The sequence below is a fragment of the Otolemur garnettii genome, unplaced genomic scaffold (assembly GCF_000181295.1).
Source record: "Otolemur garnettii isolate 467f Iridium unplaced genomic scaffold, OtoGar3 scaffold00065, whole genome shotgun sequence".
NCBI lineage: Eukaryota > Metazoa > Chordata > Mammalia > Primates > Galagidae > Otolemur > Otolemur garnettii.
In genome coordinates this window covers 5,591,879-5,614,810 of record NW_003852460.1, presented here as the reverse complement: position 1 = coordinate 5,614,810, position 22,932 = coordinate 5,591,879, and the positions used below count along the sequence as shown (strand labels likewise).

The 22,932-nt window shown below is 42.9% G+C and overlaps 1 protein-coding gene across 4 annotated transcripts in view; it reads left to right on the top strand.

Moving 5' to 3' along the window:
* Positions 1 to 647: 647 nt before the first annotated feature.
* Positions 648 to 22,932, top strand: part of PNPLA4 (patatin like phospholipase domain containing 4) — a 26,068-nt gene continuing 3,783 nt past the window's right edge. For 2 of the 4 annotated variants that reach the window (XM_023515054.1, XM_023515053.1), the window contains exons 1-5: positions 648 to 691; positions 1,845 to 2,037; positions 5,784 to 5,878; positions 6,033 to 6,168; positions 15,448 to 15,513. In XM_023515054.1, the coding sequence (XP_023370822.1) occupies positions 1,858 to 2,037; positions 5,784 to 5,878; positions 6,033 to 6,168; positions 15,448 to 15,513 (477 nt within the window). In that variant the 5' untranslated portion in view covers positions 648 to 691; positions 1,845 to 1,857. Of the gene's footprint in view, positions 692 to 1,792; positions 2,038 to 5,783; positions 5,879 to 6,032; positions 6,169 to 15,447; positions 15,514 to 22,932 lie in introns of those variants that run through there. The other 2 variants (XM_003793041.3, XM_023515055.1) reach the window with 2 other exon arrangements.

Sequence of the window (22,932 nt, the reverse complement as noted above, 5' to 3'; positions counted from 1 at the left end):
AGGTTATGCTGACTGAAAACGGCAACACTACCCAAAGTCATAGTCTAGTCTTTCCAATGGCTCTGAAGGAAAAACCACAGGCAGGCTTTGAAAAGGGGCCAGCGTTACGCTCCAGCTCGGATGCTGGTAAGTGTAAGGACCGCCCCTACCCGGCCCCTAGACCCCGCCCTTAAGGGGCAGAGGGACCGTCCTGGCAGGCGTGGTGGCGGAGATAGACGGGAACCACTTCCAGGTTACAGTCCCGAAGCGCGGCAAGCACTTCCGGAGCACAGCACATCAGGGTCATTAAAGGTCAGCAGGCTCTGAGGTAAAGGTGAGGTGTGCAGGTCACGCTTAAAGGTACATAGAGATTAATAAGTTCCTCTCTAGTACCCGAAGATAACATGACTCTAGCCGAGAAAGTCTTGCCCGCGTTCGAGGACACTCCGGTCAAGCGGCCTACCGGCACAGCGGGGGCCGTGTTGACCCCAGCAATTTAAGTAGAGTCGTAGGCAGGGCTGACGCGGTGACATCACAGATCTGCGCGGGGAGGCGGAACCAAACTTTCCGCAGGACCTTCCTGGGCGGGCTCTCAGCCTGCGGGGCCCGGCCCTGATAGGCGGAGCCGAGTGGAGTGACGGGCGTGCCCCGCCTCCTGGTTAAGGCGGGCGGGGTAGGCAGCCTAACACAGAAGGGCTCCGGGCCTGCGCTGGTATGACGGGGTTCGGGAGGCGGATAGGCGGGCAGGCGGGCGGGCGGGCCCGAGTGTGCTGCCTGGGGCTGATGCCGAGGCAGTCGCCGCCCCGCCGCCCTCGAGTTGCGGGAGAGCACTGGGCCTGCGCGGGCTGCCCTGGCTGACTGGAAACTGAGGAGCCTCCCCCTCCCCCGTCCCCATCCAGAGAAGTGGTGTCAGAACCTGGGCCCGCCCGGCGGTGACCAGAAGTCCGGCTTGCTGAGCACGGGCGCGGCCGAGCCTCCTCCCCGCGGGCTCCCGGCCAGTGCACCTGCAGCAAAGGTCCTGGTCCTGAATTGGAGGCCCGGGCCCTGCTCCCGGTCTCAGAACCCTGAAGAGGGCTCTTGGGTTCCCGAGCACGCCCTGGCGACCTCACAGTGGGCACCTTTGGAGAGGGGTCGCGATGTCACTCCCCTGGGCAAATCGTGCCCACAAAGGCATAGGAAAACATAACATTTTGTATTTAGACGGGCTGCAAAGTATAAAGTAGTGCGGCTGACATTTCTTGGAGTCTTCAGTTGCTTTTACCTGTCAGGACCCCAGTTTGAGACACTTGGCAATGACGTGTAACGCCTTGTTGAATAGTGGCTTATTTCATTGTTGAGTAATTGTGAATACTAGTGTTTAAAAACAAATACGGATGCGCAAAAGAAATGGGGAGAGAAGCAGGGACCTGCATTTGAAATTTAATAATGGTGTTCTTACTAACAGCGTAGGTATTGTTCACTTGGAAATTGATAGAGCCTTTAATTTCTCTTTTCAGGACAGTAGTGACCCACCCCTTCTTGCATAAAGTTTCAAAAGGTCAAGAAAAAAGACCATGTGCCTTGCTAATTGGAATTTCTTGCTAATGAATTAAATAGTAAATCGCACAATCTATGTACTGAAAAAAATATAGAATGTTCAATTTAAAAAAAATTATAAGACTATGGGGTCAAGGTGAGAAGGGAAAAAAGTTTTCTTTGAAAGATTCCTGTGTTTAATTAGAATTCATTGAAACGACTGTGCTTAACACAGAGAATGATACATTAGTGGAAAGCCTTGGAACGATGATCAGCATAACACCACACCACACAGTATGCCAGCATAAACTATACCAACTTACAGCATTTTTGTTTTTTTGTATTGCCAGTTCCTCAGCTAGAATGAAGCACATCAACCTGTCGTTTGCAGCGTGTGGATTTCTGGGCATTTACCACTTGGGGGCAGCATCAGCCCTTTGCAGACATGGCAAAAAGCTCTTGAAGGATGTCAAGGCCTTTGCTGGGGCTTCTGGCGGGTCCTTAGTTGCTTCTGTCCTGCTGACAGCACCAGACAAAATAGAGGTAACTAACTAGTAGCTAAGCTGTGTTTCTCATCAAGAAATTAAGGCTAGGGGCAAAAATGAGTGTTGACTTTACTAAGTTAATTCTGCAGAGAAATAATCCTTTGCCTGAGAAACAGAAAAGGCTAAGCCTTTTAAATTTAATCACTAGGGATCATGTGCTTTGGCTTTGACAAGATTATGTTAGTTGACAGTGAAATAAGAAAATAAAATGCCTTACTTTACTCTTGACTTTTTATTTATTCTGAAGATTCCTTAAGAATCCTTAAGATTCCAGCCCTGTTCCTTTAAAGCAAAGGATATTTCTTCTTTCTGTGATCATGAGAAGAGCTTGTAGCCTGTTTTCAAAGCCTTGAACACATGGCCAACAACTCTGTTCACTGGTACTTGTAAATAGACATATAAATCAAAATGTGGGCATGCAATTTCTATTAAGTAGAATAGTATGGGAACTTAATTTGTTTTTAATCCTCACAGTAAGAGGAAGCTCTGAGTTCCAAGCAGTTTATCCAGAAGTAATACAAATAAGCCTTAATTATGTATTTTATTTAATGTAATCTGTGTTTTAAAAATCTCTTTTCTGCTATCTAAATGGTGACCATTCGCTGACTGTGAGAGCTGGTTCCTTTAGGTCGGGACTGTCATATTTACTAATTACTTACATACGCTAATGGCTTTGAGCAATAATAAAAAACAATAATTTAACACATTCATGCCCAAGAATAAATTCCAGTCCCATCTAAAATTTCGGAACTGCAGAATTTTAAACATCAAAATGTTTTTCTCAAATCTTTTGTGAGCTCCTTATCAAAGAGAAGCTGGAATTGAGGCCAGTTATTGAGCAATCTACTTATCTTTACTTCCCGTGGTTGATATACAGAGACCTAGAGAAGTGATTAAAAACTGTAGAGATTATATAGGATGAGAATCTTAAATCAGGAAAAGTATAAATAAGGTGTGAAAACTCCCACCAAGTAGCAGAATGGTATGCTTAGAGTTGCAATGTAGCAGAATCGTAGGCTTAGAGTTGCAGTGTAGCTTTTTCTCAAAACTTTGTTTCCTTTTGGAAGCAGCAGGCCCCTGGGGGATCACTTCCTTCCTTTTGGTGTAGTCTTTGCTTCAGCTGGGCCAAATGCTGACTTTGGAGTTGGATAGACTTGGTTTCCAGCCCTCCACATATGTAGAAAGTCTTGTGCCATTTAGAATTAAGATGATTTAGAAGTACTGCAATAATACAGCTACTTACTTAACTGAAATTCTGTGATATTAAGACATTAAATAATTTGCCAGAATTTGAGACTTCATGTCGTATTTTCAAGTCAGGCTACCTGTTTTTAGTTTTGCTCTAAATTAGAGACTCTGTTTTATTGTCTGCTCATGTTGGTGTGATGAAAAGGTCTACCCTCCTATGGGAAGGTAGAAAATGATTTTCTTTATTTACTTAGGGCGTCCTCATTTCTCCTTTTTCAAAATTACTTTCTAGCTAAAATCTTTGGCTTAAGGTTACTTTATTTCCTTTCTTTTTAGCATTTGAAACAATCCATTTGTAAGATAGCTTTGAGTTATTTCAGCAATTTTTTTCTACCTACTCAAATTCCTGTTAGCTCAGTTCTCACTGATGGTGTAAGTTCCTCGAGCTTTCCACTGTTGTGACAAATGGGTGTGTAATTAGTCTTGTTCTGAGCCTTTGCATGTATAATTAAGAGGAGCACCTGATGCTGGGCATATTTTAGGTGGTAGGCAAATTTAGACACCGATATGGAAGAACTCAATGCTGCCAGGCCTTTCCTCAGCCCTTACAATTTGCCAGGGCATGGTGGGGAACTCAAAGGTGAATAAGTTCATGCCTGATAAGTTTACAGTCTGGCCAGGGATTTGGGCATTTGTGTCACTAAAATTCATACAAGGACACAGGCTAGGAGGGCAGTCCAGTATAGAAGAAACAGCACATGTTTGGGGGGCTCCCGAGTTTCTCACCTAGAAGCTTCCAATGGCTTCCTGACAGGTGGGGCTTCCCTTCCAGGTCTCTAGAGGCCACTCACCTGACACACTAAATGTGACATTGCCCAGCGGCAGATCTGGTCCCTCATTCCCCACCTACTGATGGGATGGCCGTAGGACAGCAGGGCCCAAGTTCCTAAGCACGCCTACCTCACAAGGCCTGCTTGTGGCTTTCCTGGATAGATGACGAGTTTCAGCTGTGTGCCCGTCTCCCCTTTTGCTGTTGTTTTCAATATCGCCCTTTTGTACCTCTATTCTCTGTCCAAGTCCTCTTCCTATTTAAGTCCCAGCCCAGAAGTTAAATTGCAGATGAAACTGTTGGCAACTTCTGAAGTTGGAAGTTAACACCCACTATGTTCATTGCCTGTTGCTGCAGTGACAGATGACCAAGTTAGTGGCTTCAAGCAATTCTCATGTATTATCTTACAGTTTTGGAAGTCATAAGTCTGAAAAGGTCTCTCACTGGGCTAAAATCAAAATATTGGCAGGGCCACTCATGCCCTCCAGAGGCTCCTGAAACCCGAGTCCTGGCCTTTTCTACTTTCTGGAGGCTACCCACATTCCTTGGCTCATGGCCACTCCCTTCATCTTTAAAGCTGTGAGGTCTTCACATCTCTCTAACTCTGACCCTCCTCCTTCCCTTTGCTGACATGACACCCAACCACATGACCCAGGGTCATCTCCCCATCTCGAGATCCTTAACTTCATCACATCTACAAAGTCCCTTTTGTCATAGAAGGTCTCACAGTAGTCACAAGTGGCAGGAACTAAAACGTAGACATAGTTGGGGGGAATAAGAAACTTTGATTCTGCTGATCACACACCAGTGCACTTGCTCACGGCGTCTGTGAGCCACTCTTGGAAGTGCTCATGAGTCAAGACCACATGTCCTCTGCATCTGCCCTCCACATCCCAGGGGCCTGGTCCGCTGCCAAGTCAGTTGCTGAATTAATTCATCAATTAATAAAAGACAAACCTGGGTTCAAATCCTGACTTTGACACTTATTTTTGATGAGTTGTAGGGATAGGCATTTAATCTTACCAGGTAAGGTGGTGCCTATGGCTCAGTGGGTGGGGCACCAGCCCCATATGCCAGTGATGGCAGGTTCAAACCCAGCCCTAGCCAAAAACTGAAAATAAATAAATAAATAAATAATCTCACCAGGTGTCAGTTTTCTTACCCTTTTTTTAGAACTGACAGAAGCAGCCAGTGTGGATGCCAGGTGTACACAAGATTCCTCTCAGGGACTTCTATAAAACACCAGTGGCCAACACTAATCTCTAAAGGCTCTGATTCAGTTATTTGCCAACCACATAACTGAAAAGTCCTATTGCTATTATTTGTATTGTCATCATTAATCATCTTCTTTAGACCATTGGAATCAGTGCTTCTGGGGGTCACAGAATTGGTTAATTCTGTTGAGGAAATTTATTGAAGAATGTGCTAAATTAGAATTCAAATTGAGCCTCCAGGGATTTTGCAGATGTAGACAAAGGCCATCTAAGGTGGTTCGAAGAGAAAAAAAAAAATTAGCAATTGTGAGAATGTGTAACTTGTCCAGGGTTCCAGTGTGGCAGGTGAGAGCCAGGCCAGGTTGGGGATTTGTGCACCAATAGTAGACCATGACTCTAAAGACTGGGGTCGGGGCTGGAGAATCCTGTGCTTTGTGTGACTGACGTAGAGTTTTGGAACTGGAATGAACTTTTTTACAGAGCAAAGGGTCATTTATTAATATTCTTTTTCAGAACTGTATCCAATTTACCTACACATTTGCCGAAGAAATCAGAAGGCAGTCTTTCGGGGCAGTCACACCCGGTTATGACTTCATGGCCCGACTGAGGTATATATATAGTACATTTCTCCCCAAACAGTATCAAGACAGAGTGCTGATGACCCTCTGTGCACATGGCAAGCCCAGAATTCTCTCTCCTAAAATGTTTACGAGTTGTTCAGTAATTAAAGGTGAATAATGTGGGTCACTTTTTCTTCTTTAGAAGCGGAATGGAGCTGATTCTTCCTGCCAACGCTCATGAGTTGGCCCAGAACCGCCTGCATGTGTCCATCACCAACACCAAAACCAGAGAAAATTACTTAGTCTCAAATTTCTCCTCCAGGGACGATCTCATTAAGGTAACAAAGCCGAGCTTCTGTCTGAGGTGGTGGGCTGCTGCTGACTTAAATACTTCATACAAGTAATGAGCTTTAGCGGTTTCTTGCACAGTTTCATGCGTTTGGTGCACTGACCCACCAGGGCCCCTCTGGAGGCCACCTCCACACTTGTTGTGACCTAGAGGCCGCAGGACTTGTTCAGTGTTTTCTTTTCCTGCTGACATGCAGAGCCTCAGAGTTCTGTAACTCACCACTTGAGCTGAGTAGCGATAAGCGTTCCTTGCATTACTGTAGCTGATAGTTTGCAGTTCATGTAAGTCTGTTTACACATATTCTCCTAATCTTCCAGCAGTCCTCCGTAAGTCAGTCACAGCAGGTGTTATCGTGTCTTTAACAAAGGGGAGTGTATGTGATGAGCACATGCATGGACCCAACGGTATCCTGCCTGCCGGTGGGAACCCATCTTGACATGCGGGTCGCTAAGCTTTTCCACATGATGTTCCATTTTGTTTCTCCCATTTTCTTTTGATGCCTTTCTATCCAAACACATTTCAAAGTTGTGGGGTTGAGAATTCATTATCTCTGGGAAATATGTCAGCTGATTGATTGGTTTCCAAGTAGCGAAATGGCTTTAATATTTGTCCATTGGAAAGGGTGCATTTTTCTTAGAAAAGCTAGGCCATCTTTTCTTTATTTTGTGTGCAAATCCTGGCAAGCTTGGGATAATGTGGAGAATGTATGTTTTCACCCAGCAGCAGGTAATGGCTCGAGAGTGAGTGGTAAAAGTTCTGCCTACATTAGAAGGGAAATGCATTGATTTTTACTGTGTTCAGATGCTGTCATTTGAAACACTTAATGAAATGTTGAATTGACAAGTAAAATTACTTTGCCACTTAATAGATTAGAATATTTTTACTCAATGTACCTATTATGCCAATCTCTCACTTATAAATTGACAGTCTTTCCACCTTAGGAAAAGATACATTTCTATAATCTTACTCTGATAATATGTAGACTTGACCATATAGAGGGAAGGAGCTAGTCAACCCGTACCTGAATTGTCACAAGTTGTCAATGTCCAGTTCACACAGATCAGACTGTGTTTGGGGGGGGGGGTGGCTTGTCCCCTCCGGTTTGCCTAAGAACACACTGTGTGTGCTTGTGTCATTTATAGTAGGAGGGGACCTCTTCTCAGCAGCCCCCTTCTGGTGGACCCTGGCCCTGTGCTCTGTCCATAGTGGCGGAACGTTGAGTACTGGATCCTCCAGCCTCCCATCCTGATTGACTTGTCACTGTGTGGCTTGTTGCCCATTTTACCATTTTTGTATTTAGCTTTCATTGCCTGTCTTCCCGGATTTCTCTGCTGTGCCCACTGGTGCAGCCCAGCACCTGGCATGTGGCCAGGCACAGTGTGAGTGTGAGAGCAAGTGCATATGAACCAAGGTGGCTTCTGTCACAACGGCCTGTTTTAAATCCAAAGAACAAGGCCAGGCGCGGTGGCTCTCACCTATAATCCTAGCTCTCTGGGAGGCTGAGATGGGTGGATTGCCTGAACTCACAGGTTCCAGACCAGCTTGAGCAAGAGCAAGACCCTGTCTCTAAAAATAGCTGGGCATTGTTGTGGGTGCCTGCTACTCAGGAGGCTGAGGCAAGGAGATCACTGGAGCCCAAGAGTTTGAGGTTGCTATGAGCTATGATGCCATAGCACCCTACCCAGGGTGGCTGAATGAGACTCTGTCTCATAAATCCAAAGACCAGACAAGCTGGGACTCCCTATTAAATGAACTGGGAAAAATAACATTATCTGTTGGAGCCCAGATAATGTTGGTTCTGTGCTCCGTGTCTCTAGCATCCTGTTCTGATTCCATCTGGTGCACGCAGCTTAAAATAAACGGTCATTCTCTTCATCCCTTTTATGTGGGAGTGTGGAAGGCAGAAGATGGCCTTTGAAGGTGCCCATACCCTAATCCCCAGGGCTTGTCAAGATGTAACCTTACACGGCAGAAGGGATTTTTGTGGGTGTGGTTAACTAAAGATCTTGAGGGGAGATGATCCTAGATTAAGCAGCTGAGCCCAAACTAAGCAGGTGAAACCTTAAAATTGGAGACCTTGCCCAGATTCAGTGCCCCATTGCTGGTTCCGAGATGTAGGAACCCATGGGCCCTAGAGACGCAAGGGCTTCCAGGAATACAGCTCCCCACTGACAGCCAGCAAGGAAGAGGGACCTCAGCCCTGTAATGTGTGGAACTGAATCCTTCTGATACCTGAATGAGAAAGGAAACAGCGTCCTCTGGAGCCTCAGGAAGGAACACGGGCGGCCCTGCCGACCCCTGGATCTTGCCTACATGAGACCCATACTAGACTCCTGACCTTCAGACTGCATGATAATAAGTTTGTCTTGTTTTTGGCTGTTACATTTGTAGTAATTTGTTCTAACAGCAATAAGAAAACATGACGTTTTTCCACTTCCTTTGTTTTGGATAATAACTATTCAGAGAATTGGTGTAATTACTGGAGTTCATTGAGCAGAAGAGAAGTAGTTGACACAAATGTGTAATACCTCATCAGGAGAACCATGCTTCCTAAGCACACATACACTGATTCTGGGTTACATAAGAAATGTTCAGAATGTTTAGTAAGATGCGTTAACCTTTCTCAGAACTGAAAAGAAGGAAGGATGGGTCGTTCCCTGATAGCAGATGGCGAGTACCAAACATATGGAATCCATGCTTGGAAAACTCATGGAGCATTTAGTGGGAAGGAGGCAGAACAGGCAAGGTGAGGAAAGAGAAAGCAGGCCTGTTGTCTGCGACTGGCACGTGTTGCTCTGACCCTGTTAGTGGGCGGAGGGAGGAGGAAGCCCTCAAAGGCAGCACCGCTCCCCTTAGTTGGAGACGGGAGGATCTAAGTCCCTAAAGCCAGGAGGTGAAGCAGCCTGATGACCTGGACTGCCCTGGAGTGTCCCCCTAGGCTGTGCACGCCTGGCTCTGCACACACAGCCCTAGATCCACTTTTTTGCCTCTGGAACTTCTGTAGACAGGATGAGAGAGAGATCGGTTAAGAGCAGTGGTTCGCAACCTTCCTAATGCCACGACCCTTTAATACAGTTCCTCATGTCGTGGCGACCCCCAACCATAAAGTTATTTTCATTGATATGGTTGGAGGTCACCACAGCATGAGGAACTGTATTAAAGGGTCTCGGCATTAGGAAGGTTGAGAACCACTGGGTTAGTCAGGGAACGCTGGACGGTGCTCCATGCTGGAGATTTTAACATCCATTACATCTTGTTCCATGTTATGTTTTCTATCCATTTTTATCAGTAACTGGTTTATTCTGTTACTTGCTGAATATTTTTTTTTTTTTTTAATCCCTGGCTTTCCATCATTCACCAGCAGACTGCTGCTCTTTATAACAGAGCACCTGTGTACCTGAACATTCCCTGGACGCCCATAGCCTAGAGTAGGAGGAGAGTGTGTGTGAGTGTGTCCTTCTGAGGTCTGCTCCATGCCCCCAGATAGTTATTAGCTGTAGGTAAGCCTCCTTGGCCATCCTGTCTAGCTTTGTCGATTTCCTGTGTACTCCTCTGGGATAAATTATTTTTGATCCTGCACTTTCTCATCTGTAAAATGGAGTAATTAGAACAGTTACTAATTACTGTTACTCCGGCAAATGAATTTGTTACTCCGGCAAATGAATAAAATAAAGCCCAAGAAGGCATGTTCCACATGCTAAAGCCCTGTGCATGTTGATTAAGGCCAGTCTTTCATGAATAATGAAGACAAGATAACAACACACACACACACACACATACACACACACACACACACACAAACACACACACACTGCGCTCAGCATCCCGTATGACTCTGTCGTGAAGTTCACAGCAATGTTAAACTACAGCTTTCTCTTCTTCTGGCTGAGTAGCGCTTACCCTTTCTTACCAATTCTCTTCTTTAACTCTTTACTTATCACTTTGTTCTTCTTAAATAATGTGCTAACCTGTATTTATAATATTTCAGGAAATGGACCATACTGAGCTTTTCCCACCTTTGGGCATTTGATTATATAGCTTCCTCTTCACTACAGGCCTTTTTAAAAAAAATGGTTTCATGTGATGGCTCATACTTAAACTGTATTAATTAACTTCACTTTTAGTGAATTGAAAAATTATTCTTTCATTTGATAGCTGCAATATTACTTGATTGTTCTCTGCAAACTTCTGCTAAGTATGTGGTTGTCTGAAAACCTCTGCTAACTAAGTATGTGGGTATCTGAGAACCTCTGGCAACTAAGTATGTGGTCCAAAGCTTCCTTTTGTTGGGGATTGGGTTTCCATAGAATTCTCTCTCGTGTGCTGATAATTTAAGTCCATCTTTCCCACTTTATACACCATTGCAAGACAGATGCATGGCCCTCAGGCATTCTTTTGTCCAGAATTTATTGACACCTAACATTCCCCTCCTTCCCAGTAGTGACTACACCAAGGCACACGTCATATCTCCTACCAAACTATGTTGAGGTCGCCTGAGGAGGTGAGATTTCTTTATGGAGTTCAACCGAGGCTCCAGAGACCCTCCTCCAAATAGGTCAGCTTTTTTTTCCCTTCAATACTTATTTGGGGTGCCACAGCCAGAAAAGCGTTCCTTTAAAGCCTCAGTTCTCAACCTGTGGGTCACAACCCACAGGAACTGTATTAAAGGGTCGCAGCATTAGGAAGGTTGAGAACCACTGCTTTAGAAGATCAGATCTATTGATCTTTTATGCCTGGGGGTCATTTCTGTTCAGCAAACCAATACCAAGCTGAGACCAGTTTCTGCAAATGCAGTAAGCATTTGGGAATGGAAAAAATCTCTGAGGAGCCAGTGCGTACCTGGCCAACCTTGCTGTTGCTAGACTGTGGGATCCTTGCCCAATCTCAATTTCTGCTACAGGTCAAGTGAAATATGTGTGAGCAGGGTGTGCTCATGCTGAGGTGCCCAGCAGCGGTACATGGTGACTTCAGGGCCTCCACTCTCCTGTACCTCTCTGTGCACCCTCCCTCTTCTGTGTGATTCCTTAGTGTCCCCTCTGCTTGTGCGCCCTCCACACATCATCCCCTGAACGTCTGGGTGGGTACACTTCACTTACTCCGACTCGTTTGTTTTAAGTTCCAGATTTTATTCTGGGTTATTTTTCTTTAGAAGAACACACATGGCCAGGAAATCCAAACACATTTTAATAATTAGCCTTTAGCAAAGTAAAACTAGGGAAGTCTTTTGTTTAAGAGAAACGTGACTGTATGGTGCCTCCAAGGCTGAGGAGAGATGATTGTTAGTTGACAATGCCTTGGTGCCGTGGAGTCCCACTCTTCCCCTGCACTGGTTCAGATCATGGAATCTTTTACAACTGACACACACACGTGTTCTGAAATAGTCTTTTGATATTCATGATTGCTTCTTGATAGAGATTCCCAGGCAGACCGTCATGCTCAGGGGTGTCACTGGCTTCTTGGTCAGTGTCACTGGTCTCGGTCACTGTATTGGGAAGAACTTCCCAGTCTCAGACACTGTATTTGAAAGAACTGCCTGGTCTTGGTCACTGGCACCTCCGGAATGTTCTCGCAAATGGACAGGATGTGCTTAGAGCAAGATCTTCTTGCACTTAGCCTTGAGAAGGTGAAACAAGGACTGAATTTAAGATGGGTCATTATCTTGGAAAAACTGAGGAAGATAAATTTGAATCTGTCTTTGAATTTCAACTACAGCAGCAGGTTCTGTGTAAACAATTAGATTCTCATTAAAGTCCACAGTAAACTTTAGGCATAAATGAAAGTTGTTGAGAATTTACTCTCTAGGGGAGTTAGGCCACATGATTTTCTAAGCATCTCTTTTCTGTAAAATGCAGAGTGAAGAGCGCCTGTCTGAACGTGCCTTGAATACTCACTTGGCAATGTTGTAGACTGTGCTTCCAGGAAGCCGCTCACTGGTACTTTTATCACTGCGTACTGGGAAGGAATAAAACAAACATCAAATCAGTGGTGTTGCCATGCGTAAGGTCCAAGCGCTGTACCCAGCCAGGGGACACAAGGAGCAGGCTCCTGCTGCCTGCAGCCGCATTCTCACCAAGGCCACTGTGCCACTGACGTCTGGGCCCATAATGCTTTGCTGTGGGGGCTGTTCTCTGGGAAGTGGCAGTGTCCCTGCTAAAATCATCCCCAGCTGAGAACCACAGCTGTAGGTGTACTGAGATTTTTGGTGAGGTAAATATCACTGGGAACACTGTGAGGTCAGATGCACCAAAAACACATGTTTAGACAAAATATTTTACTACGTGACCTCAGAGTGTCTCCTTAGAAAACCCTATTTGCCTGCAGTCAAGTGGCCGTAAGCTGACTAGGAGCAAGAACAGCTGCTTACTTCCTAACAACCTAAACCTCATCTTCCCTCTGACCTTAGTTTGCTGCACAAATCATCAGTCCCAATACAGGGAGAGCAAGCTGGGACAGGAACAAATATGTTGATTTGGAGGAGTGACAGGTACTTTCCAGCTTGTTGCACTTTTCATATTGTTCAGGGGGATTTTTACTGTTATTATCTGTAGGGAAGTAATTGGATTACATTTTTCATCTATATACTGCAAAACAGTTCCAAGCATTAACTTGTCAACAAACTCTGCATTATACTTTGACACGGGGGAAAGGAGAAAAAAAAAAAAAAAAACCTCCATCATTCTGGTTCTCAGGGTGGTGATTTTTTGCAGGCTACATATGTCTGTGCAGCACAATGGAATAAATCGCTGTATTTATAGAGTGTCTTTGGACCTTTAAAGACCTCTAAGTGCTGTAATTTTATGATATGTGCACTGTCCGCAAATGGTTCCAGTTATTGCTGTGGAGTGATGTTGCATTTGCTAAATAACTTCATTCGATAGCTATGTTATGCTTGCAAAACATACCTAGGATCTGTGATTTATTTTATTTTAAGGAATAGCCAATTGATGAGAGAGGCCGGATTTTGTCAGGGTGAATGTAAATACCTTAACCATAAATAACCTTTCTCTGAAAAATGCCCAGCTGCTTGTGGGCGGGAAGGTTGGGGTTGCAGATACTTGTTTTCTGGCCTGTGTCTGCTGCTGTGGCTTTGTTAATGATCTTCAGCACTTTCCTGCAGCCGCTGCTCACTGCGGCTCTGCTGCTCTGTGGGGTGGGTGTGGTCAGTGTCACGTCACACTGTTCCACTTTGTGGCGTGTTCAGGCTGAAGTTTGAGAGGAATGCTTTGATGCAGGAATGGCTGCAGGGACTCTTTGTAAGAGTGGATGGACCTCACATGAGGTTGGTATTGTACCTTTCAATGAATAAATAAATACATACAAAATAAATAAAAGTGGCTGCTTGCCACTGGGACACAGCGCTGCACGTGAATGTGCTTTCAGTATTTCAGTAAGCGAGCAGTTGAGACAGATGTGCATAAAGTTGCTGGGGAAAGGACCAAACATGAGCATCTGACTGGTGTATGTTGTCCCTGGGAAGACACGTGAACACATATTCCCTATGAAAATGAGCCTGGCTCCTAGTGCAGGCTGAGTGCCTTCTTAGTGGAGAGACACTGCAGGAAGCGACTGGTCTCTTTGGGAAACAGTTAGGAGAGAATTAAATGAGACGTTGTGTTTGAGGGTGTGTCACAGGGTCCACTGCAAGGATGTACACCTGGAGCATTTGCATAGGCCCCCACTACCAAAGGGGCCTTGCAGTTGGTTGAATGCCCTCCTGTCACCATCTTGGAATTCTTAATATTATGCTTTGTGAACATGGGCCCTGCGTTTGTGATTTGTGCAGGGTTCAGAAATTCTGTAGCTGATTCTGGCACCTCGCACCAGCCTGGCACACCAGCACCGCACCAGCACCCTTTAGCACATGGCTATTTCCTGTCTGCTTTGCTGTGGGAGTTCCTGTGTGGTGCTGTCATCCCTGAATCTGCCACTGCTGAAATCTGAGGCCCCAGAAGCTTCTTTGACCACCTGTCAGGAGCCTAATGCTGTAGAGCTGTCCCAGTTAGGACCTATCCCCTGGGACCCAACATGCCCCCGTGGCATGGGGCGAAGTCCTGGTTCATCCACTGGTGGGGGTGTGGGGTGCACATCATTTATCTTCATCCTTGTCACAAGGAGAGGATCAGATGGATGTGCCAGGTGAGAGACACAGATCCCTTTCCCTGTAGTGAGCTGGTAAGTGGAGAGAGGAGAGATGTCCGGGCAAGACCCCACCTAAGAAATCATCTGCCCAGTTCCATGTGCATGGTGCAGAAATCAGCAAGGCAGGAAGGGCTTGTCCAGTGTCAGGTCACAACTCAGGATTCTACACTGGTGATGGGCTCTCTCATTTACTTCAATTCATAATAGGCTTTTGAGAGCTGCCCTAAAAATCACACCTATGCTACTGGTTGGTGCAGTAAAATGCCTTCTGAGTTCTGAATAATTCTAAAGGAATCATTTACAAATCAGTATGTGGGCACATAATCCATTTCTAAATAATGTATGTTGAAAAAAAAATCACGCAATCTTTAACAAGAAACAGCCATAGAGTCCTTTACTTATCAGTTGAGAGATTATAGCTTAAAAAATATTCAGCATCTGAGGCTGTATGTTTTCACCTAGAACACTAACAATTTGGAAACCACACTGCAAAATAAAACATTTACATTTCAGAAAAGCCATCAGAGCCCAACTTCTTCTGTTATACGGAATGGTAATATCCTAACTGATGATCTTTTTTGACTGTTTAAATGGAAGATAAAGTATAATTGATGTCTTTACTTGCCAGGGTTCCGTTATCTGTCGTGACCATGTCACTAGACCTTAAAATGTTTCATTCCCTTAGCATATCCTAGTGACATAAATTAGAATCTCTGAGCTGTGGGCTAACCTCCTTTAGCATAATCAGAGGGGTTTGTTCCTCTGGAGAATAAGATGTTTACAGGTGGTGATAGAACATTAGAAATAATTTATTTGCAGCCTGCACACACTCAGGAATTGGGGCTCACTTTCAGTTTAATGTTGCCGTGACTTGGATGTGTACAATGGAAGTGCCGACTGTGTGTGTGTGAAGGTGATTAATTTAGAGAGTGTGGATTTGCACCTATCTCTTCAGAGTCTTTTCAGATATTAAAAATGTTATCTTTTATGTAAGTATGTACAGTGGTGTATTTGAAATATGTGGAACTTATTCATTTAATAAGATTTTTATAGCAAATACTAGATCAAATTTATTACATGAATGTTAGCGTCTGTCCTCATGAGCTGTCTCTTTCCTGTATCTGCCTAGGTTCTCTTAGCCAGCAGTTTCGTGCCCATTTATGCAGGACTAAAGCCAGTGGAGTACAAAGGGCAGGTAAGGTTGTCACTGAGGAGTGACCAGAATCCCCTTATTAGCATGTTTCTTTGGAAAGATCCAATTTTTTGCTTAATCTGGTAGCTCCAAATCAATTTATGTATATATATATATATATATTTTTTTTTTTTTTTTTTTTTCTTGTAAGTAGCTTATGAAAACCGAATGTAGGCACTGTGGTACCTTATCCTCAAGATCTCATGCATGGGAGTGATTGACTAGAAATGCTCTTATTTTCATCTTTTATCCCTTTTTAAATTTTTTCTTAACACAGTCAAAGATTTGTTCCTGCCACCTAGTAAAATGCTTTTGGCCTACTAGAAGCCAGATTTTATAGCAGGCTGGGAAAGGCTCAGGGGTCACACCCTGCCCAGCCACAGACAGGCTGTGCTCCATGCCTCCCCTCTACCCCCATGTTCTCCACTGGGAGACCACCCAGCCTCCTCCCAACTCCCATAGACCAGACACCTTTACCACTGAGGGCTGCTGGGCCTTTGCGTTTCTCTCCCCTCACTGAGGCTCCACAGCTCTGCTGGGACAATTTAGCTGTGGGCTAAAGTCAGCTCTCCTCTGCAGGCCCACACTGTTTGTTCCCAGCACCACTCCACCCTTGCCGGCTCCTCTGCCAGGAGGACATGCCAACAGAGGCGTCTGATCATCAAAATGCTGTCTGTTTAACATGTGCCAGACATATGCATTTCATAGTCCAAATAGCGTGTCTATTGAACACATACCAGAGATAGGCATTTTATAATCACGTATAGTATCTATGTACATATTTAAAACATTCTAGAGATACAGGTTTTATAATCAAAAAGGATTTAATGTATACTAGAGATAAGCATTTTATAATTAAATTCAGTAACTATTTAACACATACCACAGAAAATATTTTGGTTTTGTTTTTGAGACAAATTCTCACTCTTTTGCCCTGGATAGAGTACTGTGGCATCATCATAGCACACAGCAACCTCAAACTCCTGGGCTCAAGAAATCCTCCTGCCTCAGCCTCCCCAGTGCTGAGACTACAGGAGTCTGCAATAAGGCATGGTTAATTTTTCCATTTTTAGTAGAAACAGTGGTCTCTCTATTCCTAAGGCTGGTCTCAAACTTCTGAGTTCAAGGAATCCACCTGCCTCAGCCACCCAAAGTGTCGGGATTACAGGTGTGGGCCCCCATGCCTGGCCTAGACATATATTTAACATATACCAGAGAACCGGAAATATGTATTTTATAACCAAATACAGTATTTCACATATGCCAGAGATATACGTTTTATAATTAAGTATGGTATCCATTTAGTACATATGAGAGATACTTATTTTATAATCAAATAGCGTATCTACTTAACATATGCTAGAAATATATATTTTATAATCAAATAGTATCAGTTTAAAACACACCAGAGATATAGATTTAATAATGAAATAGAGTATCTATTGAATATACATAAGAGATATGCATTTATAACCAGAGTATCTATTGAACATATACCAGAGATAAGCATTTTATAATCAAATATCATATTTATTTATCATGTGCCAGAGATATACAGGGTATCCATAAATTTCATGTGCAATTTGAAATAGTTGTCTATTTTATAATGAAATAGAGTAGATATTTAAAACATGCCAGATATATGCATTTTATAATCAAAGACAATATCCATTTTACACATGGATTTTTTATTTTTTATAATCAAATATAGGTACAGCATATATCAGAGACCACGCACATGTTCACAGACAAATAAATGACATTGGTTTATATCTGTGTAATATGTGTATATTTATTCATGAGTGAGTACAAGCCGTGTTTTCTGTCCTTCCTTCCTTCCTTCATTCCGTCCTTCCTTCATTCATTCAGGCACTCACTATGAGGGCCCAGCACAGTCCTGTTCTCGAGGAGTTGATGGTCTCACCACAAAAGAACTGATTTTTACAATCCCCTTGGGTAATAGGATTGCAGAAATGTCCCTGCTCTGGTCTTGTTAGTCCTCAGAGTCCTCTTTCTTGAGCTTCCTGGAATCCTTTTTCATGCTGCCCATGTGATTGTTGGCCCAAGCCAGTCTTCCCGGGATGGTTGTGTGGCAAGGGCAGATGAGAAGGCTGAAGTGTGGGGAGGTGGAACAATAGGGTGAAGGCCACCTGGGATATGAAGAACAAGAGCCTGAGGGTTACTGTCATGTCTGTCAGACTATTTATTAGCCACATGTGTGCAATATAGTTTTTGCAGTGATGTACTTATATATTGCAGTCTAGAACCCTCTTTGTGCCCAGGTAGGATTAAAATCCATTTTGTTTGGTTTTTTTTTTAAAGAGCAACATAATATAATTTAGACATGAGCTCACAGAAGGCACAGGAGCTTTCCTATTTTTTCCTACTCTCAATACTATCTCTCAGAGCTAATAAATATTCTGTTTTCAAGTAAAGGATCATGTGTTTGTCATTTAAAATTTTACTTGAGATGTATCACACTTTAAATGCTAATTATTTTAGAATTAGTTAAGTATCATTTTCATTCTTGTTCAGTAAAATAAGTAAAAATCAACATTTATTTTTACATATAAAGTTTGAATAGAGTTAAAGGTGCTATCAAAATATACTTTTATTATGAACTTTAATTTTATAAGGATCTGAAATCTAAAATAACTTTTACTTCAAGCTATTGCTTTATACTGTACTTGTGTAAAAAATGTCAGAATGGTAAAGAAAAAAATCCTAAGACATTTCATGAGGTTATTGTATATCAGTGTGAAAAGGACATTAGAGATCAAAAGTCATCAGAATTGCTGATACAATCATAAATGGAAAGGTAATGACTGAGAAGATGGGATATAGGGTAGTATTTAAGCAAGGATTCGGAAGAAGAGAGAATAGAGTAAAAGTTCTAACAGCCGAGCCCCAGAAGCCTGGTGTGCTCTAAGGCTGTTCAAAACATTTTCCTGTTCATGTAATGTGAATAGCAGTATTATGAAAGAGGGGCGTGTGGTAGAGGCTCCAAGTTCTCACCCAGTGTACACTTTACTCTTAGTACTTATTTACAGAATCTCAATTTTTAGCCAAACCTATTGCTCTGTAGCTAGAAGGTGACACTTTCCAGCTTCCCTTGCAGCTAGATGTGGCCATCCGTTTAATTACTGGGCATTGAGATGCAAAGTGGATTATTAGGGGACTTACAAGAAGGAAGGTTGTGTGCCTTTCTTTCTTTCCTGTTTCCCAGAACTTAGATGTGATGACTGGGGCTCCAGTAGCTATGGTGCACCATGAGGTCACTTATCCTATCCCGGAGATGGCCACATAGTGAGATGTAAAGTCATGGGTTGGGTCCTGAGTGATTTGGGATATGTGACCCAAAGACTAGGAGTGGTTGGAGCCTCTTATGTAAGGAATCAGAGGGACTAAGGAGGTATTGCATGTGACTGAATGAATACTTTGCACATGTGTACAGAGTGACAGCCACCATTCAGCAGCAGGGAACACGGGCCAGGAGCTGTGACAAAGATGGGAGCCATCCCACCCACATCCCTTGACCATGGACGAAGCCCTGGGACACTGTCTTGCTGATCATTTGGTGTCTGTACACAGAAGGCACATCATAATTACTCGTTGAACTGTTGAACCTTGCACCTCCCGAGTGCATTCAGTTTTCCTTTGTTGTGGGAGTGTCCTTCTCTGCTTGTTACTGATTCCCTATAAGCATGATCACCTCCCACAGTCTAATGGGCTTTACATACCAAGTTATTTTCTACAATTTTTCCTTTCCATTTTCAGGGAAATGTGAACTTTGCTTTACATGTGGTGTTTTCTTGTGGGTCTAAGCTTTTTGTGTGATTTAAATTTCATAAAATGTTTTAATTGTGCTGAAAACATCTCTCATGTTCTAGATTCTGGTGTTTCCTGGAGCTCAGGTTTTGATTGGTTTGTTGGCTTTGGTTGTTTTTCTAAATGGAGGAAGGCCAGGGTGGAAGAAGGGGAAGGAAGGCCCTCGGTGCTGGTTACGTGTGTGGCACAGTCACCTGAAGTGGACAAAGTGAGCAGCCACCCATAGCAGCAAAGGCCACGTTCTTCTCTTGTGCCTTTGGTTAAATAGGTAGACCTCTTTGTTTCCACATCCGGTATGACTTAAGTATTGAGCATACTGGATTTTATTAAGATCCATTTGTGTATCCAATATTTCTAATCACTTAAAAGCATTTTACTTTAGCACAGACCACAGCAAATGACAGTATGAGTCCTGTCTAAACCTCAACCCATGCATAAGAGTAGTATGATGTCTTTGAAAATTACTTTTTAAAAAAAATGAATGTAAAGTTTGTGTAGGTTTCTCTGGTTTCATGTTATGACTTTTAGCACTTATAGTAGTTACACATTACTAGTGGAATCAGTGAATGGAGGGAAGTGAATTGAAGTCAAGTCTTATATTTTCCTGCAGTGCATATGGGGTCTTTCCAGTGATAGAATAAGCCGCAGGAATGGTCACACCATGAGGCCATATTTTCACAGACTCTTGTCATCAATTTAGAGTAAGAATGAGAGATCTGGAGAGAAGTACTTAACTAATATTTTTAAAAGAGCATTACTATTAGCAAGTGACTAACATAGCAAAATAGAATCATCTCCAGAACTAATATATGTAGATCAGAAGAAAAAGATGTAGGAATTTATGTTGTTTTCTTTTGTCTGAGTTATTATTCAAGTAATATTTTGACTCTGTAACATAAAGACTATAACTAAAGAATTTATCTTTGCATCACTCTCATCCATTGAGGCTTTGGCATTATGGGTTATTAATCCTTTCATTATTGATGTGTCTATAAAAAAGTGAATTGTGGAGTACTCTGTGTTACTATATATTTATACAAAGTTGGTACTGTGGTCCTGGGGCTCAGATTTCTGTGTTTCTTCCTGTCTTAGGCTTTTCACATGGAAATGTAATTCCTGCACTGTCAATAGCAAACTCAGTAGCTGGCCTTGCTACCAGCCAGATTTGGCTAGAGGGAAATCTATATATGAACTTATAGTTACTCTGAAATAGAAGCTGTTATTTTGCAGTGGTCTTTTAGACTATTTTTACATTGTCCATTTAATTTTTTAAAAAACATGTTAGTCTTCCAGAACTATTTTCTACGTAGCAATTACAGATTGTCAACTGCTAAGTAACTCTTTTATAGCCTTCTCACAACTTAATATTGTGAGTCACTTTTTAATCAACCTTCAGCTATTCAGAAATGAAGGAAGTCAGCAGTGTACCAAGAATAACAGGGCTTCTTGGCTCTTTTTAGGAATTTTATTTTTTTATTTTTTGGCTAAACTATTTATTTTTTATTTTTTATTAAGTCAAATACACATAGATCATGAATACATTCTAGGAATTTTATTTTAAGCTGTCTCCCTTTGATAAAAAAAAAAATCTCATTTGTCTCTTCTGCTACCACAAAGGGGAGATTCTAAACTGTGTCCTGGGAGGTGGGTATCTTCTTGTGTCTTTGTCCTTCTGCTCTATTTTACCAGTTACTGAGTAGGAGTGTTGGGCATGGCTGTTTGTATCCTGTATCATGAAAGCCACAAATATATGTCTGCAAATAGAAAATTATTATTATTTTATATATATATATATTTTTTTTTTTTTTTTGAGACAGTCTCACTGTGTCACCCTTGGTAGAGTGCCATGGCGTCACAGCTTTAGCAACCTCCAACTCTTGGGCTTATAAAATTATTTTTGAAACCACATTTAGTTCCTTTTGTTCACATCCTCTTCAGTCCTCAGAACACAATTCTGCCTCACAGAGTGTCCCTGTAGCTTTCAGTGGGAGAGAAAGAGCAGGAATTAGTGAAGATCCCGACTTAACTGTGTGCACTACAGCAGTAGATGTTTAATTTTCTGTAATGTTTCTGTGCAGTATCAGAACTGTGAGTGTGTGGTACTGAAAGCACAGCAGACACACCACCTCAACTCTGCTGTCATGGAGGGACAGCAGCCATCCGCAACACCTCAACAAAAGGTCCTGCTGGTGTGCCAATAAAACTTTATTTACACAAGCAAATGGTAGGCCAGAGTTTACCAACCCCTGACCTATAACAACTAATTCTGCAAAATCTGGTTTCTTTCTTTTTTAAAAAATTTTTTTATTCTTTGTTATTAAATCATAACTTTGTACACTGACGCATTTATGGGGTTTCATCTTCTGTAAAATGTGGGAACGGAATGTACTAGTATGACTGTCTGACTTTATAGAGTTCTTGTAAGGACAAAATTAGATGATACATGAGAGGTTTTATGATGTTTAGGCCCTGTGCCATGGTATTTCTAATAATTATGGATATAATGTCTTACTCATTTTTCCAACTTTTATTTATTTGCTTGTTTTTTGAGTAAAATACACTGTAAGATAATCGAGCATCAGAGTTCTATCACAGACGTATAGTGTCTAACCCAGAGCTGGGCACACGCTGGGTGCTCAGGGAACACTTGCTGAGTGATGAAATAGGTCTCTTGAGCAAAGATAAACTCCTCATCATTTTTAGGTTTTTTCCACTTAAATTATGTAATCACAGTTGCTGTGAGTTCATTAAGCATATTTTTAGTACGTACCCATAATACATTAGTGTATAAAGCAGTATTTACTAAGTACTGACAGGTGAGTGGATCTAGCCCGTGCTGGTGTGACGGAGCCATCATTCCTTCAGAAGTGCTTCTGTGAGTTCTGGTTTTCAATGCTGTGACCTTCAGAGGACCACCACAGTAGACATCCGCCCTACAATTGGGCATGAGCTTTTCTTTCTATGGAGCAGGTGTTTATTTGTGTCTCTTTGGACTTGGGCTTGAACTTTAACATGGAGCATGCTTAGAAGCCAGGCAGAACTGGAGAAAGGGTAGCTGGACAAGCTCTGGGATCCCGAGCCTGTGCTATAGGGTCATGGCCAGTCTGACTTTGAAATACCTTCACCCTGTACAGTTTTTGCACTTGGCCACTTGTTTCCCTTGAGAAGATAGTGCAGTTTGATGGGACCTCAAAGGTACGCAGGGAACTTTCCAGCATGGACTAGCAGCTGCCTTTCCTGTGGACAGTTTGGGGCAGTAGGTAGCTCAGGGTATCCTCTACCAACAAATGAAATGCTGCCCATGAGGCGAGGATGTGGGGGTCACTTGTAGCAGTGTGTGGCATGTAGCCGGACAATTCAGGGACAGAAGGGTGTAGTATGCAAGGTTTTAAACGCAAGATAACCTTCAGAACGCAAGATAACAAAATGGTTCCATTCTTGATTTGAAGGTCCAGGAGCGTTTGTTGCTCTGGTTATTTCAGGAACATTTGTTGCCGTGGTTATTTCTTTTTTTTTTTTTTTTTTTTTTTTTTGAGACAGAGCCTCAAGCCGTCCCCCTGGGTAGAGTGCCGTGGCACCACAGCCCACAGCAAC